Source organism: Varanus komodoensis, unplaced genomic scaffold (genome assembly GCF_004798865.1).
Source record: "Varanus komodoensis strain SLA01 unplaced genomic scaffold, ASM479886v1 scaffold7_1, whole genome shotgun sequence".
Classification (NCBI taxonomy): domain Eukaryota; kingdom Metazoa; phylum Chordata; class Lepidosauria; order Squamata; family Varanidae; genus Varanus; species Varanus komodoensis.
In genome coordinates this window covers 997437-1013090 of record NW_025336479.1, presented here as the reverse complement: position 1 = coordinate 1013090, position 15654 = coordinate 997437, and the positions used below count along the sequence as shown (strand labels likewise).

The 15654-nt window shown below is 44.6% G+C and overlaps 2 protein-coding genes across 5 annotated transcripts; one reads left to right on the top strand and one right to left on the bottom strand.

Moving 5' to 3' along the window:
* Positions 1–584: 584 nt before the first annotated feature.
* NT5C (5', 3'-nucleotidase, cytosolic) lies at positions 585–6911 on the top strand. The gene is made up of 5 exons (XM_044453872.1): positions 585–798; positions 4409–4509; positions 4592–4652; positions 6361–6475; positions 6575–6911. Exons 1-5 carry the CDS (start codon positions 628–630, stop codon positions 6721–6723), a joined length of 597 nt encoding a protein of 198 aa, XP_044309807.1. The 5' UTR covers positions 585–627; the 3' UTR covers positions 6724–6911.
* Positions 3631–11897, bottom strand: ARMC7 (armadillo repeat containing 7). 4 transcript variants are annotated; one of them, XM_044453876.1, is made up of 6 exons: positions 11661–11803; positions 10574–10668; positions 10323–10466; positions 7427–7836; positions 5484–5622; positions 3631–4102 (listed from the first exon to the last, which is right to left on the bottom strand). In XM_044453876.1, the coding sequence occupies exons 2-4, from the start codon at positions 10662–10664 to the stop codon at positions 7499–7501; spliced, it is 573 nt and encodes a 190-aa protein (XP_044309811.1). In that variant the 5' UTR covers positions 10665–10668; positions 11661–11803; the 3' UTR covers positions 3631–4102; positions 5484–5622; positions 7427–7498. The 4 variants fall into 4 exon arrangements, with proteins under 4 accessions (XP_044309811.1, XP_044309810.1, XP_044309809.1 ...); XM_044453875.1 differs by lacking the exons at positions 5484–5622; positions 11661–11803 and adding an exon at positions 11821–11897; XM_044453874.1 differs by having other exon boundaries at positions 3631–5622.
* Positions 11898–15654: the final 3757 nt, after the last annotated feature.

Below are 15654 nucleotides of genomic sequence, written 5' to 3'. Positions count from 1 at the left end.
TATGACAGAATGGATGTGCTCAGTCGATGTGGCTTCACAGAGTGGATCCTATTTATTTATTTAGAAAATTTCTATGCCACCCCATTCGCCAAAGCCTCGGGGCGGCTTACAAATAAATCAATTAAAAAACTATAAATTAACAATATAAAACAGTATAAAAGACTTCAATCCTACATGGAATGAAGTCTTAAGCAGAATCAGTGTCTGGTAAGTCACATTTGAGGCAAGGAAAAGAATACAGACAAATGTACTACCTTTCAGAAATTGATTCTACAAAACGACTTTGCGCTAGCTTTAAACACCCGCACACACAACTCCGAAGAGGAATTTCCCTGTAGAGAGGCTGCTTATATCGCATGAACCTCAAATGGGACGCGTGTTCCGAGCACGTGGGTCCAGGCCGAGTTCCTCGCTGCTCGCTGTCCCGCCAAGACCTCTCCGCTTGGGCACCCTCCGCTTTCCGCCGTACTCCTGAGGGACAGGCCTGTCTTTCCTCCGCCCTCCGCCCATCCTGGAAGCAACCCGCTCTCCTCCGCCGCGCTTTCGGAGCGATCGGCCCGCCGGCGCCAAGGCCAATCAGCCGCGCCGCTCAGCGCTGCGCCTCCGCCCTGCGGCCGCCGGGGAGGCATGGCGCCGCTGCGCGTGCTGGTGGACATGGACGGCGTCCTGGCCGACTTCGAGGGCGCGCTGCTGCGGGGCTTCCTCGCCGCCTATCCCGGGGAGCCGCACATCGAGCTGGCGCAGCGGAGGGGCTTCTCGGCGCTGGAGCAATACCGCTGCCTGCGGGAGGACCTGGCGGTGAGCCGCTCCGCGGGGCGGAGGATTTCCGGGGGGCCGCGTGGGGGCGCGGCGCCGCTGCTCTTTCCCACGCCGTATTATCGGGCAGAAATGGGGAGCGAGAAAAGGCAACCTCGTGGCCCTGAGAGTTCCGTTGCCCGAAATGTGTCACTGTAGATTTCGCCGTGACAACCGTGGGCAGGTTAATACCCCACAGGTGATTTGGCCCACTACTCTCAGCAGCCTAGTCAGCACAGGCAAAGAGAGGGGATGATGGGAATTGGAAGCCAAATACATCTGGAGGGCGCCTCCATTAGATAGAGCACTTCTTCTCTTAGCACAGCTTTCCCTAATCTGCTATTTTCAGCTGCAGCCCCCAGCATGTCTAACCAGCTGGCTGAGATTGAAGCTGAAAATATTTAGATTTGGAGTGGATTTAATAACTATGTGATGGGCATAAATTCCGTAAGCAGTAAACAGGAAAGTTTGAACTGTTGGTTTTTGGTCAAAAGTCCTTGTTAGAGAGAGACAAAAGAGCCACCCCCCCCAAAAAAAAAGAAAAAAAAAGTGGGAACAGCCCTGATAGAAATCTCTAACCCTTGACAGAGACAGTTGCTAGTGCACCATTTATTCCACAAGATTATTGCTTCAGCCCACCAGGCACATTTAGCGCTTAAGTTTGTAATCAAGATCGTTGTTGGCTTTTTTGCTGCCATCCCTGAGGAGCTCCATGTAAAACTGGCAAAATGAAGAGGCATTTCAGAGCTGGAGTAATTTAACACTTCCTTTGGCAAAATCTTTGGGTGAGGCTCTCTGGCTGGCATAGCAGGATTGTGGGGCAAGGGTGCTTCAAGACAGCTATAAATTTCCTGATAGTACAGTAGAAGCTCCTCCTCCTCCATACAGCTCCTCCTAGAGGGTTTTTGTGCATTTGATAGTGAGGGATATAGATAAAATCAGCTCATGAAGAATTTAGAAAAAATGTTGCATGGAGTATTGGATAAAAATACATCAGAGATGTAATGCTTGTTTACTATGAAAGTAGTTTCACATGTAGGCAGTGCCTACCTTTTTCTTAAAGGTACAGTACAAAGTGAAATATGCAGGCAAAAAATCTGAGAATGAATACTCCCATATTCTTTATTGCAGTTGCATTATACTCCCATAATGCAACTGCTAGCATGTCAAGAAAGTGTAGTTAAAAGTTTTCTTTTGGATGTGCTAGCTCACACAGTGTTTCAAAAGCATGGGAGCACTGAGTTTTCCGCGTATCTATTCTACAGTGGGGCCTATTCAAGAAGGGGTCTGCATATTTTGCTCAACAGTAAGAATTACAAGCAAACCAACTGAATTTGCAGTTCAGGCTATAACTGGAGCCTTAAGGGCTAGAAACTTGCTTTTAAAACAATTGTGAAAACCCTCAATGTGCTGTATTTTGTCAACTTCTGTATTTGTATAGGAGAATATTGTCATTGTGATATGAGTGTAGCAAGGAAGCTGATAATTTATCTGCAGAAAATATCCATTCAAAATACCACTTAAGCATATTCATTCGATTCCCTTTATCCCTAACAATAGGAAAATTACTTAACAAGTGCAGTTTTTGTTAACACCAAGATACTTTTCTTCCAGGACCAATTTGGAGGGAGAAGCTTCTCTAGAAAGTTATGTGAAGCCAGTTCTTTCAAGCTCACATCCAATAGGGATGTGTTCCTATTGGATCAGTCAACTGCTATTCCTGCATACAGTTGCATCTCTTTGAAATTATCAGGAATTACAAGCATACCAATTAGAAAAAGTCTAAAATTGCTACTGGATAGGTGCACCCAGAATTGGAACTCACATGGGCAGAGGGTTTTTTAATTTTTGGTAGTACCCAGATAGCCACACATATATTTTTACAAGAAAGCCCACAATGAGTGCTGAGAGCACTTCCACAGTCAAAGGTGTACTCCTGCCTCTTGTAAGCAGTGTCAGTCCTGCATGAAGTGCTCATCTTCAAATGAGTAAAAGTGTTTCACGTGATGAAAAAGGATGTTCTTTAAGTGTTCTGCCATGTATTAGAGGTTTTTAAAAGACTGATAGCACTACTGTCACCAAACATAAAAATGTAACTTTAAGAAAAAAGTCTGGTATGTAGGTAAAATGCCCCCTGCCCACTTTCTTTGAGAGATTAATTAAAACCTCAGGTGTCCATGAGTGCTGAACATAATGCATCATCTGTCTTTGTTTAGAGCTCACCTTTTTTCCAACTGAAACTCCAGAGCATTGTCCAGGTGGGCTCCCATCCAAGCACTGATCATACCCAGCCTGCTTAGCTTCAGGAAAGTCATTACATCATGCGCCCTCAAAGCAAACAATGAACAGCACTGACAAATGAGAGACCAGACTTACAGGGAACTCCCTCCCTGAAAAAAAAAGTCTTCAAAACCATAGATGAAAGAAATCATTTCTATGTTCTGCCTCAAGGGATGAATTTTAAATAGTGGATGAAAGGTACACGTACCATTGCTGGAAAGAGCTCTATATATGAAATACTAGGTGTGAGGAATTGCTGGGCTTTTTCTTTCAGAATGGCAGATTCATTATAAACGAAAAACAATCCCTCCTGCTTTGCAAGTCAGGTGTTCTGAACTGTTTGGTGGGGGAGGAGCTGTGAGCCAGATGACGCCAAGGAGGGAAGGCCATGTCCTCTGTCATCACCCAGTCCTTATCCAAAGCACTCTCTGGAGCTATTCCAACCTGCACTTCCGCAGGAGACTTGCCTGCCTTTCCTGCGTATGGGTACTGTTCTACTGGGAAAGTTTACACGACCATCACAGAAAAAAAGAACCATGTGGTGCTAGTCTCAGATTATTTCTAGGCCAGTTTAATGTACTTCACAAAATATTAACATGAGTAAAAAGTGCATTATAAAATTTTACAATTTGAAGAATGTAAGAGAAGCCCAGCTGCCATGACAAAAAGCCCACCTAATCCCAGGTTTGGTTCATACAGCGACCAACTAACTGCCTATGGGAAGCCCAGAGGGAGGACATGAGTTTGGCAGTACCCTCCGGTCATGTTCCACAAGACACTGGTGCACAGACCAAGGCAGCCTGCTCTTGCCTCTGGAGGAACCACACAGCCCTCATGATTCATAGTCACTGACACCTTTTTCCTCCATGACTCTGCCTAGCCCCCTTTTGAACCTACCCAAGCTGGCAGCATCAGTGCATTATAGGGTACCAAATTCCATAATTTAACTTTCCACGGTGTGAAGAAAGGTTTCCTTTTGACTGTCCTGAATCTCCCACCATTCAACGGCACCAGATGACCCTGCGTTCTAGTATGAGGAGAGAATGAAACGAACAGGAATAAATCATAAGAGCAAACCTTAACTGAAAAAGCTTGGATGTATAAAAATGCATTCTTAGTTTCCCTTAATTTTAAAGGTAGGTTTATCTCTCACACTGCTCGAGCATATACAGGGGATATGGTTTTGAAAATCACCATGGTTTGATTCTTGAACCTTTGTAATGTACAAGGAATCTTCTCTGGTTTCTCCAATTGTTGTCCAAAGTTAGATAAATTTTAAGCATATGCTCAGAGGATTTCAGGAGGAAATAAAATTCTCCATGTGATTTTTTAGATTAAGTTAGCCAGCGTATATGAGTCACCAGGCTTCTTTCTGGATTTGGATCCCATTCCTGGAGCTATCGAAGCAATGCAAGAAATGATCCAAATGCCCAAGTAAGGACCATTTGAAAAGCACAACACTTTGCGACTAGCCTCATGTTTTCCTCTAGTGACTAGTAATCCTGTTTCTTTTCAGCACCGAGGTTTTTATTTGCACAAGCCCTCTACGGAGATATGAATTCTGCATTCCAGAGAAGGTTGGAGAGTCTCTTCTTTTTTGGCTTACTTTTCCCAGCTTCATCATTATGTAATGCAAAGTGCCCACTGGTATTCTGATGAGTGTTATGAAAGCACCTTCCTTAGTTTTTCTGACTTCTCCTGGCCAACCCTTTGATGCCAGTGCTTCATGCCCATCATTGTTGTTATTTGTCATGGGGAAGAAGTGGGGCTGGATTCTCCTACCATGCTGTTTACTTAGCTGTCCTGTTGTCACAGAGGCTGGCCTGCATTGGCCCAAGCTGAGTTCCTAGATGGTTATTGTAGGCTAGAATCTGAACCCCAAGGTCTATGGCTGTCCCATGTAACATTAAACCCTCTGGCTACATTCCACTGCTATTGAATACCTTCCTATTGCTACAAATCCACTGAATGCTTTATAACCTTCTGAAAGAAACACATTATATTTGCTGCTCATGTAGCTGGATATTCTGATATACAATCTGTATTTGTACAATTCAGACCCACCAGAAGTCGCTCTTTTTTCAAAGATACAAAGACCCCGTGAACTGTAAAGGCTATTCCCTTCTCATTATAGAAGCAGCTTCTTTGAAAGATCTGTTCACTGCTTCTGATATTTTCAGCAGAGCCTAATTCCAATTCTAGCCATTCATACTTGATAAAACATGCATAGCATAAACTTAGGTAGGCCACCACTGCCCACCTTTGTTAAATACATAAAAGATGTGCTTACCCATCAACAGCCAGAAGACATAGATGGGAAAAGACATGCACCTTTTTTCTCATCAAATTCACAGTATTTATTACTATTTGGCTCACCAGGGCAGCAACAGGGTAATAAAATATCTTACCTTCATTAAGTGAGAACTGTTAACAGAAGCAAATGTAAGGAAAGGCCTTTAAGTGGATATTGGATTGGAATCAGATCCTTTGTTCTGCCAGCAGGACACCACCTTCCAAATTGGCTGCAGAAGGCCTCCAAATACTGTCCTGTAGGTAAGGCAAGCATGCAGGGGTGGGAGGTTAGCGAGAAGGAGAGGATGCCGTGGTCCTGCTCTCTTCTACCAGCAGAATGAAGGATCTGAATCCAACCCAATGCAGTTCCAAGGCCAAGACGTAATGGGTATATCACAATTCTGTAAAGAGTATAAATGAATAGTATTCTTTGTCCAATCAGATATGATTAAGGCTGCAGTCCTCAAACACACACAGCTAGGGAGAAAGCCCTGTTTATCATCAGGTTTTCTCCTGAGTAAATATACATAGAACGGTGAATCTTGAATGCCAGGAAATCCAAACAAATCTGCTTTATCTAGGTTATTTCCTTGCCTCTACACCTCATTTATTTAAATTCTTATTTTCCTATGAACAAAACTGAGACTCCTGGATGAGGGGCAAAGTTAACTGAAGAACACCCTCTGCCACACACACACACAGAGGCCACCAAAAGTCTCCAGATTTTGAAGAAAGCTACCAGATCTAGACTAGGAGCCAGCTTAACATACAGGTCTGTGTCTGTTTACTCAGAACTAAGGTCCATGGGATTTAGTGGCATTTGCAGCCTAAGTGGTTTGCAATGTGAGAAGTTGTCTCTGACAGCCTACAGAATATAGATCAGTCCCATCTCCACATCTAAATTCCATGTCAAGTCTGATACCTTGCAGTGCATCGATTTCCTTTAAGCTTTTGCTACACATATTCTAATACTGCCCCCTCTTCACCTGACAGTACAGCTGGGTTGCAAAACACTTGGGTCCCAAATTTGTGGAGCGACTAATCCTGACCAGAGATAAAACAGTTGTGTCAGCGGATCTGCTTTTTGATGACAAAGACAGTATTAAAGGTATGCTCATTTGGAATGCTGCTTTCACATTCAAGTGCTTTACTTAAAGTTCAGGTGATGTTTAATATTTGATCTTTCACTTTCCCATTCTGTTCTCAGGGGTGGAGTCTAATCCAAGCTGGGAGCACATCCTGTTCTCTTGTTGCCATAACAGGCATCTAATGCTGCAGCCCCCACAAAGGAGACTGGAGTCCTGGACTGACGAGTGGAAGGCAATACTGGAGAGCAAACGCTCCAAGAATGTCTAAAGAGAGGGGCACATCCTTTCTCTGCCAGTTGAAGAACACGAGACTGCAGCTGATAAGGAGGCCCCACAGCAAGGAAGAACAGACTCAGACGGCTGCCCTAGGTAGGGAAAGAGGTTCTGTTTGTTCCTCTGAGTTAAGCAACTGAGTATTATGCTTGCACTGTTCAAGTTATTAAAATGTTAAATCCCTGTGTGGAGCTATTGTCATATTTATAGGTAAATAAAATGACAGTATATCAATACTGGATGTGTGTGGAGCCAGAAGATTGGTAGGGACGCCAGAACAGAAGGAATTTAAGGGGGTCCCATAGGGTGTAATAATCCTCAAATTTTATAGTATTCTATTTCTTTATGACAGATCAGCTTCTGTTAAAGTATCATCCTTCATCATTGGCTATACTGGCTAAGGCTGATGGAAGTGATAGGGCAAAGCATCTAGAGGCCACAAGTTGCAAGCCGCCCCTGAGTTAAAGGAACCTGCATCCTATCCTCCCACTTCCCTTCCAGAACAAGGCCAGTGCAGCAGCTGTTAAGGCCTTCTAGCAACAATTTACACCATTGTGGGACATTACAGCAAACTGAGAAGCACCAAAAATATGTAAGGAAGCACTAAAATGACTTGGTCTCAAGCACACACTTCATACTTGAACTCCCAGTTCATTTACAAGCATTTTCAACAGAGATTTCTGGATTAGCTTCCTCACCTTAGAACTGTCTTTGCCAAAATGCTGCTTTCCATTCAAGAAAAATAGCTCTGGCTGGCCCAAAGTGCTGCATTAATCCTTCGGCAGTGGAATTCCCACTGCTGTGTGCTTGGTCTGGTTCCGAGCCTCCTCGACCTGAAGAGGGGTGCAGTAGTCTTCAAGGAAGATGGTGGCCAGGTTCCGTAGCCTCCTGTTGGTGGAAAGGGAAAAGCGCAGCATGCACTCTACCACAGGGAGGGCAGTGATCTGTTGGCGAGACTGGGGTGTCGTCAAGTACATCAGGGTAGTAACTGCAGACAAGACAGTCTCCTCATTGGAACTGGACAGGCAGTTGACCACAGCTGCTATCCCATCTGCCTCCAAGATATAGTCCTTGTTGATTTTATCCAAGCAGAGGTTACAAAGGCCGCCTAAAATGGGGTTAGGGCAAAGAGAGTGAGAGACAAACACACAAGGTAGTAACAGGATTTTTGTCTGTTTCACCCGAACATCTTCCTTGTGTTTCATGCACTTCTGAGTCATCTAGGTTGTCTAACCAGGTTCCTATTTCTGCAGCATGCAAACACTAAATGTATGCATATTTTCAAAAGAAGTGGCTTTTGAAAATATCTCCATCCTGTTTCCACTGAGAAACTGCAGCTTCCTCTTTGTCTGTAGGCCTAGGCAAGCACAGAGAAAGTAATTTCTACTGAATTCAGAGCATACAGCCATTAAATTAAGCCATTCATGATAATGCTGAACATAAAGAGCATCCCTCAGGAGGTGCAAAGCAAATGTCTGAGTCCTGATAGCAGCATTCTGGAATAAGTATACTGTTTGGGTGAATAAAAGCCAACTATCAGCCTAGTGGTAAGAGTGGATAAGGCCACAAGGAAAGGCAGTCAGCCACACTGTCTTACCAAATCTTAAGTAAACTCTTACCATGCTTCTGGGCCTGATCAGAGATCTGCAAAAGTAGCTCACCACTCGGCCATACAGAATGGATAATCAGCATTTGAAGAGGCTACACAATCACAGTCATCATTTGGGAGACATTTGTTTACATCCACCCTTTTTTGCCAGATTTCGCAAAACATGAGATCCATGCCAGAGTTAGGAAAAAGGCAGGGAATGAATCCAGATTTTTTGTTTGGGCAGCTCCAACCCTCCAGAGTAGATTTGGGGAGCACACGCTGGGGAATCACAGAAGTCCTGTCCCACAAGTAGCATTCTTCCACTGGAAGGACGATGGCTCTGGATCCAAGCTCAGAAATATAATTTTTCTGATTTAAATAGCATTAAACATTTTCATGGGCTTAGTGGGAATTTGGGCTTGGCTGGCAAAGGGCAGGTAAACTGAAGGGCAAGCAAGAGGCACAGCACATCACAGGCCAGGAACTGAGTTGATCCTCACAATGTGGCGATACTGGTTGATGTTTCACCATTCTAACAGTGTATCACAGTTGCAAAACTCCTTCTCACTGCAATCAGTCCACTTGTTCTGATCCTGAGAAAGCCTTCCTCTGGCTTTTCAACCAAAGCATTTCCACTGGTCTCCCCACATGATGCTCTGGTGCTCTGCCCCACGACTGCGGTAAGAGTGCGCTCTGCTTCACTCTGCTGTCTTCAACTGCGCTCTGGGTGTGTGAGAGTCCCCCGCAGCCCCCAAGTGCTCTCTTAGTCTTCATTTTAGAACCGGATCCTTCCCTTTATCTGTGGCTCTGTAGCAAGCTGCTCCTTCAGCCTGGACAGCTTCAGATCAAGCACGCAGGATGTGGGGTACCCTGCCCATTACATGATGCAGGGAGTTGGACCTGACTTCCAGAAATAAGCCCTGGAAGCCAAAGCACTCTGGTCTTGGATCACTCACATGCTTTTATCAGGCAATGCAAGACTTCCACGCTGTGTTAGGCAATGTGTTCATTTTAGGATATTTTCTCAACAAGCCCTACTGTAGTCCCTGCTCCATTTGCCTGCTGTAAGTAGATCTTTTTCCAGTTATACAGATGTCCCCTCGATCCAGACAAGGACGCAGCTTTGAAGGACGGTGATGATGATGATGATGATGATGATGATGGCAATGATGAGACTTTCTATAGTGCTTCTGTGCTCAAAGTGATGCACATACACTATTTCAGGAAACACACCTTCTCTGTCTTAGTTGGAGGTCTGAGACAGAGATGGGGGCTGGCTTGACCATGCAGAGACTCCCTGTATCAGCCTTGTAATATATGGAAATTGCTTTGAGTTAAAATAGCTAACCTTCCCCAGCTATATGTACCCTTTTGCACTGACAATGCATGTCCCTAAACCAGGGATAGGAAAACTTTGCAGCAGTACAAGTAACTGTTCTGGGCTCCACCACAAAATGACGGCCAGCAGAGACACACTGAAGAACAAGCCACCTGCCCAAAAGACCCAGTGCAAGCAAAGGTGAGGCCTGAGTTCCCAGCACACTAAACAACTCCTCCAGATCCACAGTTCGACAGAAACCTGTTTCACAGTGACCCTGGCTGCCAGTAAAAGAAAAAGGAAATTAAATGGGAAGAGCAAGGAACTTTAGCAGGCCCTAACAGGGTGTCTGGAGCACCGGGAAATGCTGCTTGTCCCTGCCCTAAACGAGAAAGCTTCCTGAGACCAAATTGGACTGAGCGTCCCTCTAGCCCAGTCCTGGCAAGATTTGAGGCAGGACCCTCCCAGCCCTACCTGGAGATGCCAAGGATGGAACCTGGGATCTGAGTGCAAATCAGGTGCTTTGCTGCTGTGCCACAGCCCCTCAAATGAATGTGGCAGTCTAACATGAATATGAGGAATAATTTGACTGTGACATCTAGTAGACATCCTAGAATCACCAAGGTGCAAGGAACTTTTCGAAGTCATTCTAACTCGTGGCAAATAATTTAAATTCAAGATTTACCAAGCGCAAATTCCACAAGGGTTCCATTGTCCTCAGTTAGCATATCAAGAAACAGGTCCAAGACCTTGAGTTGCCTGAGATATTCATAGTTCTTGGGGTCGTAAGCAAAGTTAGCTAGGTTGGCCAACACCTGCTCCTTGGCTTCTGCAATATAATAAAAGGATTCCCCAGATTAGGAAAGAAGAAACTGAGATGGATAAGGCATCCTTGAATCAGTACAAAAGGCATTAGTGGCCAGAAATTACACTTACCAGAGTTCTCCGTTACCTGGAATTCAGTAACTAGGGCTTGCAGGTATTCAAGTCGACCCAAACTTAGCAAGTCCTTCTGGTTTTGAGACATGGTGCTAGATCAAAGACAATGGTACATTGAAGTAATACTCTGAATTTCATATTACTAATCCAAAATAAATTGGACCTGATCTTAGCTGCTGCAAGGTTTGGACTCATTTCTCTCAAAAGAGAGCATTCAAGTTAGAAAGTTCATACTTTGAAGGTGAACCAGAGAACAAGAAGGGTTGGGATGCATCAATGAAATACCAAGGTTAAGCAGCGAGATTATCCAAGTGGCTGGTGAGTACCAGACCGCCTCTAGTTTGTGGAGAGATACTGCAGAACAAGGAGGGTCAGAGGGGGAGCCGTGTGAATTCATCAACCCACTGGTTCATCATCAAGCCAAAAAAGGAGACCAATTAAGTAATGTCCTGCCTTCCCACCCTCTGGCCCCCATGCAGCACAAACCTCCTTGTGGGTGCAGCCAGCCCCTTTTGGGGGAAAAAGGAACAAGGAGAATTCAGTTTGGGATCAACTTCTATAGCATGGGCAAGTGCTTCTAAGCAGCCACACCAATCAGAGGATCACTATTTTGATAGATGTTACTTGTTAACAACTTTATTATTACTTGTTCTTTATTGCAAAGTTGGCCTAGCTCAGTAAAGGACTGTATTTTAGAAACCTTTTGTCCTGATCTGCTAGAAAGGAAAAGTGATGTGTTCTCAGCAGCTGCACCTGGGGTGGCCAAGTTTGCCGATGACATCAAATTCTTTTTGATGTTTAAATAATTTTAAGCTCATGCCAGCCCCAGACCTTCAACATGGTACATGCCTTGCGTGCCTTCAGAGAGAGAGGTTTTCATTTCCGCTTTCTACCCACTAAAGCACCCTTTCCCCACCTCGCCACTCTCCAGATGTGTTAGGCTGCAACTCCCATCATCCGCAGCCGGTTTTGGCAGGCAGCCGGTTGGAAAAGGCTGCTTCAAGGAGCCCTCCCAGGACCTAGACCAAGCCGTAACAAACTGAATGAAAGCGAACTTCTTCAACTCCCCCCGCCACGCTCTTACCTGTGGTCCTTTACCTGTGGTCTTCTATCCTCCCTTTATTTATTTATTTAGAAAATTTCTATGCCGCCCCATTCGCCGAAGCCTCGGGGCGGCTCACAAAACATTAAAATATAATACATTAAAAATATAAAACGAATTTACAATATAAAATAAGTCGCACCATTATGCTTCCGGGGTACGCAGAACAGTGAAAGAGCAATACAAGCGGACACTCGAGAAGCATCCCAAACCGGAAGTTACGTATAAAGCTGGCGGAAGAGCCCCTGTAATGGCCACACCATAGACCATAATTCTCCGCGCAGAGGTGGGCAGGAGCGAAAGTCGCAGCGGGGGCGGGCCTATCCGTGAGGAGCGGCTGTCCGAACGTCTGTCGCGTGGAAGCCGCTCACGCGCTCCGGCGACCGCCATCGCGTGCAGGCGGCGAGTCAAGGACGGGCGGGGAGGAGTCCTGGGAGGAGGTTTTGCCGGTGGAGTTGCTGAGATCGGAAGGACGGTGCACTGCACCTCGCAAGACCCTGGGTTTAAATTGGTCATTTAAATCTGTGATCTTGGCCACGCTTAAGGTGGGAGCAAGCCCCGTCGATCACAGTGAGCCTTACTTTGGAGTAAACATGCATAGGGCTGCGCTGTTAAGTGTTCCCTTGCACACAGATCGTTATTTTGAAGACCAAAGCACACACTACTTTAAATGCGTGTCTGGAAGTTTATATGTCTTTTATTCTCCCTTTCATTTTCCTGAAGAGTAGGCTCAGTGCCCCGATCCAGATTAGACCCTTAGAATAGGGATGATGCACGAATCAATAGGTAGAACTTTAATTGGTTAGATTATGCAATCATTGACATGTAACTCGGCCTGAGAAAGTCCCTCTTTTGTAGAAATCAGCATGTGTGCATCCTTGAAATGTAGCCTGACACTGACCAGGCACCAGTCCAAAGAAAACTAGTTGGCACTTGACAGATAACAGCAGCTCAAACAAAGGGCAGTTCACACCAGCCCACCCCATCCTCCTCCTCTTCTATGTAATAGCACCCTCTCCTTCAAAGCATCTTTGGTGTGGAAGTGGGAAAGATGATGCCTTGTAAATTTTTGCTTCTATAAACTTTTGGAAAGTGTTAACTATATTACATGTAACCATTTAGTGATCAGTGTATAAAAGGAGCAACTGGGGACTGCTCAGGTGCGCCATCTGGAACGATTAGTTGGTAGCTGGTTATTCTCAAGAATAAATCCTTTAAAAGAAAACCTTCCCCTGTTGTGTATTTTGGGCATATGCACACCAGGACATGGACATTTTGGTCAACAGAGAGGTACCTGGATCTGGACTGGGACATCTCTGCCTACTATGGAATAAATATTAAAAGGTTATGTAGCTACTAGATACTCATCTAAAATACACATGAACACGTAAGCAATGTTTACTGTAACAGGAGCAGGCTACAAGCCTATGTTTGCAGACCTGGAACTGAGTCCCCACGGATTGTCTGTACTTCTATATACTGCAGACAGCTTTTCCTCCCTGAAACAGAGGAGCTCTGTGCCTGTGAATACCAGTACTATGAAGAGAATCATGAGGAGGTGCTACAGAACTATCAGCAAGCGCTGGCTGAATTGCAAAAGAAAAGAACTGCCTCCCACCTGACTCTGTAAGAACCGGCTTGGCTCTGTGGAGTGACAAGTCACGCCATCCTTGGTACTTGGGACTGCTCAAGGCACTTGTGAGCTTCACATCCTCAATTTTTCTTGTAGGAGAGACTGTCCAGAAATGCAGGAGCTTGGGAGTGAGGGGACTTGAGATCAGTACTTGGCTCCTTCACTGGTTTCTTTAGTGACTTCAGCATCCTATTTCACAGAAACAATCTTGTCATCACTCAGAAAAGATGATCCTGCTTTGGCAAGTCAGCTACTCCTAAATGTTTCACCCAAGGGACTGTGTGGGTTTTTCTTTGAATCATGTAGCTGCTGTCTTCAATAAAAAGTCCAGAAGTATGTTGTTGATGACGCCTGTGCAAAAGTTGCTAGGTTGTTCAGATACAAAACTTCTGGCGGGTCTTTTTAGTCACTATAGGGAACGCAGTTGCTAACATAAACGAATCATGTAATTTGGTTACAAATGTGAACAAGGGAGCATGAAAAAATAGCTTTGTTGTAAATCAAACAGATTCAGGAACTGCTTTGTAATTGCTTACTGTGCCATTCTGCATTCCTAACCTTTCGCCTTTACATTTTAATACCAAAAGACTAATTCTCAGTGTGAATGAAATAGTTCAAAAAGTTCAATTTGTCCAGTGTGTTCCCTTTCACAATCTCAAATGATGTGCTCCAAACAAAAAACTTTGCAAATGAAATATACTTCCATAGGCACATTTAATCAGTTCTGCTTTCCAGGAGTCAACTGTTACTTGGAGGAGTGGGTGCTGGCAGAAGGCACGAATGAGGCTGCAGCAGAAACAAACAGAAAGAAAAAGAGCGGGGAAGGCTAAAGCCAAGCGGCTCCTGGTATCTGTAGAGATCCTTGCTAGATACCTTAAGAATTCCAGCTGTTCTTTGCTTGTGTGCAAACAACATTTATGGTCAAAAGTATGCAGGACGGAGGGGTATGAATGTTGGTTGGAGGAAATCTGTATAATAAGCAGCCTTATTGAAATGTTATATTTAGGGGATAAGGAAAGAATGAGACAAAATCTATTCAAGAAATCGATTTTAGCATTAAGAATGAAGAGTACTCCTACCCCATGGAAAAATGGGGTCCTTGCCAGTGGGAAAGGCTAGGGGATGCAGGGAGCCAAATCAGCTGAGGTAAATTTGAAAGAAATGGTGGCCCAGCTGTGAAAATGGTGTGGGCAACTGACACAAGGGGGAGAGCAGCAGGAGGACCTGAGCACCACCTAGTCCTGAAGCATGTCCCCAGCCAGGAAAAGACCCGCTTAGGAACATGTCTACTCATGAACTTTCTGCTGCAGCAACCAGGTGGGATAGATGAGGAACAGGGTCTTGCTCACCCTTTTTTGCACAGGGTGAATCATGCCATTTTCCCCTTCATTTTGTAGATTCCAGGAGTGTAGCATGCATTCCTTTGCAAATAATAGTGTGCAAACAATACTGCTTTACTATAGTCGTTAAGCAGTCTCAAAGATACTGTAGAGATACATAGGAATATAGGAAGTAGCCTTTTATGGAGTCGGACCCTTGCACTGTGTGGCCCAGTAATGTCATTCCTGGCAACATTTCTCTTGGGTTTCAGGTGGGAAGTTTCTCCACCCTACCTGGAGATCTCAGGATCAAACCTGGGACCTTCTGCATGCAAAGATTGTACCTTGCAACTTGAGGCACGGCCCTCCCTTCTGCATTTGGGCTCTGCTTCATGTCTCTTAACCTACAGATCTTTTCTAAAAGGCTTCCACTTATAGTGACTGGAAAAAATCTAGAAACAATGAAAGGTCTGGAAGAAGGGGAGTGATTTCTCATAATCTTGTTTCTCATCTTTGCCAGGGTTCTCTGTCATATAATAAAACTAGTTCTGTTTCTGTTCCCTGACTTTTAAATCTAATTAAAGCTTAATTCTCTGACTGCCTTGTCTAGAAAGTCTGAAATAACCAGTTATGCTTCAGGGCTTGGTGTTCGAGCTGAATGTACATTTCATAATACAACAACTTTACATCCTAATAAAATGAAGCTTCCTGACCTGTAAGATTGTCAGACATTCCAAACACTGAAATATTCTTTCAAGAAAGCAGTACCGCTGTTAATGCAGGTCCTGGAGCAGCAGCACAATATTCAATTGGCAAGTGATGGTTTGAAAACCATCTATGGAAGGGTAGCTGCACTCTAGGTTCTGACTTAGAACAAAAATGGCTAGAGATGTTCAGCCAAGTTAGAGCCAGAAATACTGTAATGGGGTTGTGACCAAAGTAGGGGAGACAAGGTAATGATGTGCTGAGAGGCAGAAATAGGAATCAGTGTGAAACAAGAAAGAAAAGATAAAAACAACTAGTT

Bases quoted from the DNA above. Each gene is read 5' to 3' on its own strand.
- NT5C (XM_044453872.1), top strand. From the start codon at position 628: ATGGCGCCGCTGCGCGTGCTGGTGGACATGGACGGCGTCCTGGCCGAC. The intron at 4,510-4,591 runs GTAAGGACCATT...GTTTCTTTTCAG, and splicing joins GAAATGATCCAAATGCCCAA to CACCGAGGTTTTTATTTGCA. The intron at 4,653-6,360 runs GTTGGAGAGTCT...TTCACCTGACAG, and splicing joins AATTCTGCATTCCAGAGAAG to TACAGCTGGGTTGCAAAACA.
- ARMC7 (XM_044453875.1), bottom strand. From the start codon at position 10,664: ATGTCTCAAAACCAGAAGGACTTGCTAAGTTTGGGTCGACTTGAATAC. The intron at 10,467-10,573 runs GTAAGTGTAATT...ATTATATTGCAG, and splicing joins CCAGGTAACGGAGAACTCTG to AAGCCAAGGAGCAGGTGTTG. The intron at 7,837-10,322 runs GTAAATCTTGAA...ACCCCATTTTAG, and splicing joins CCTTGTGGAATTTGCGCTTG to GCGGCCTTTGTAACCTCTGC.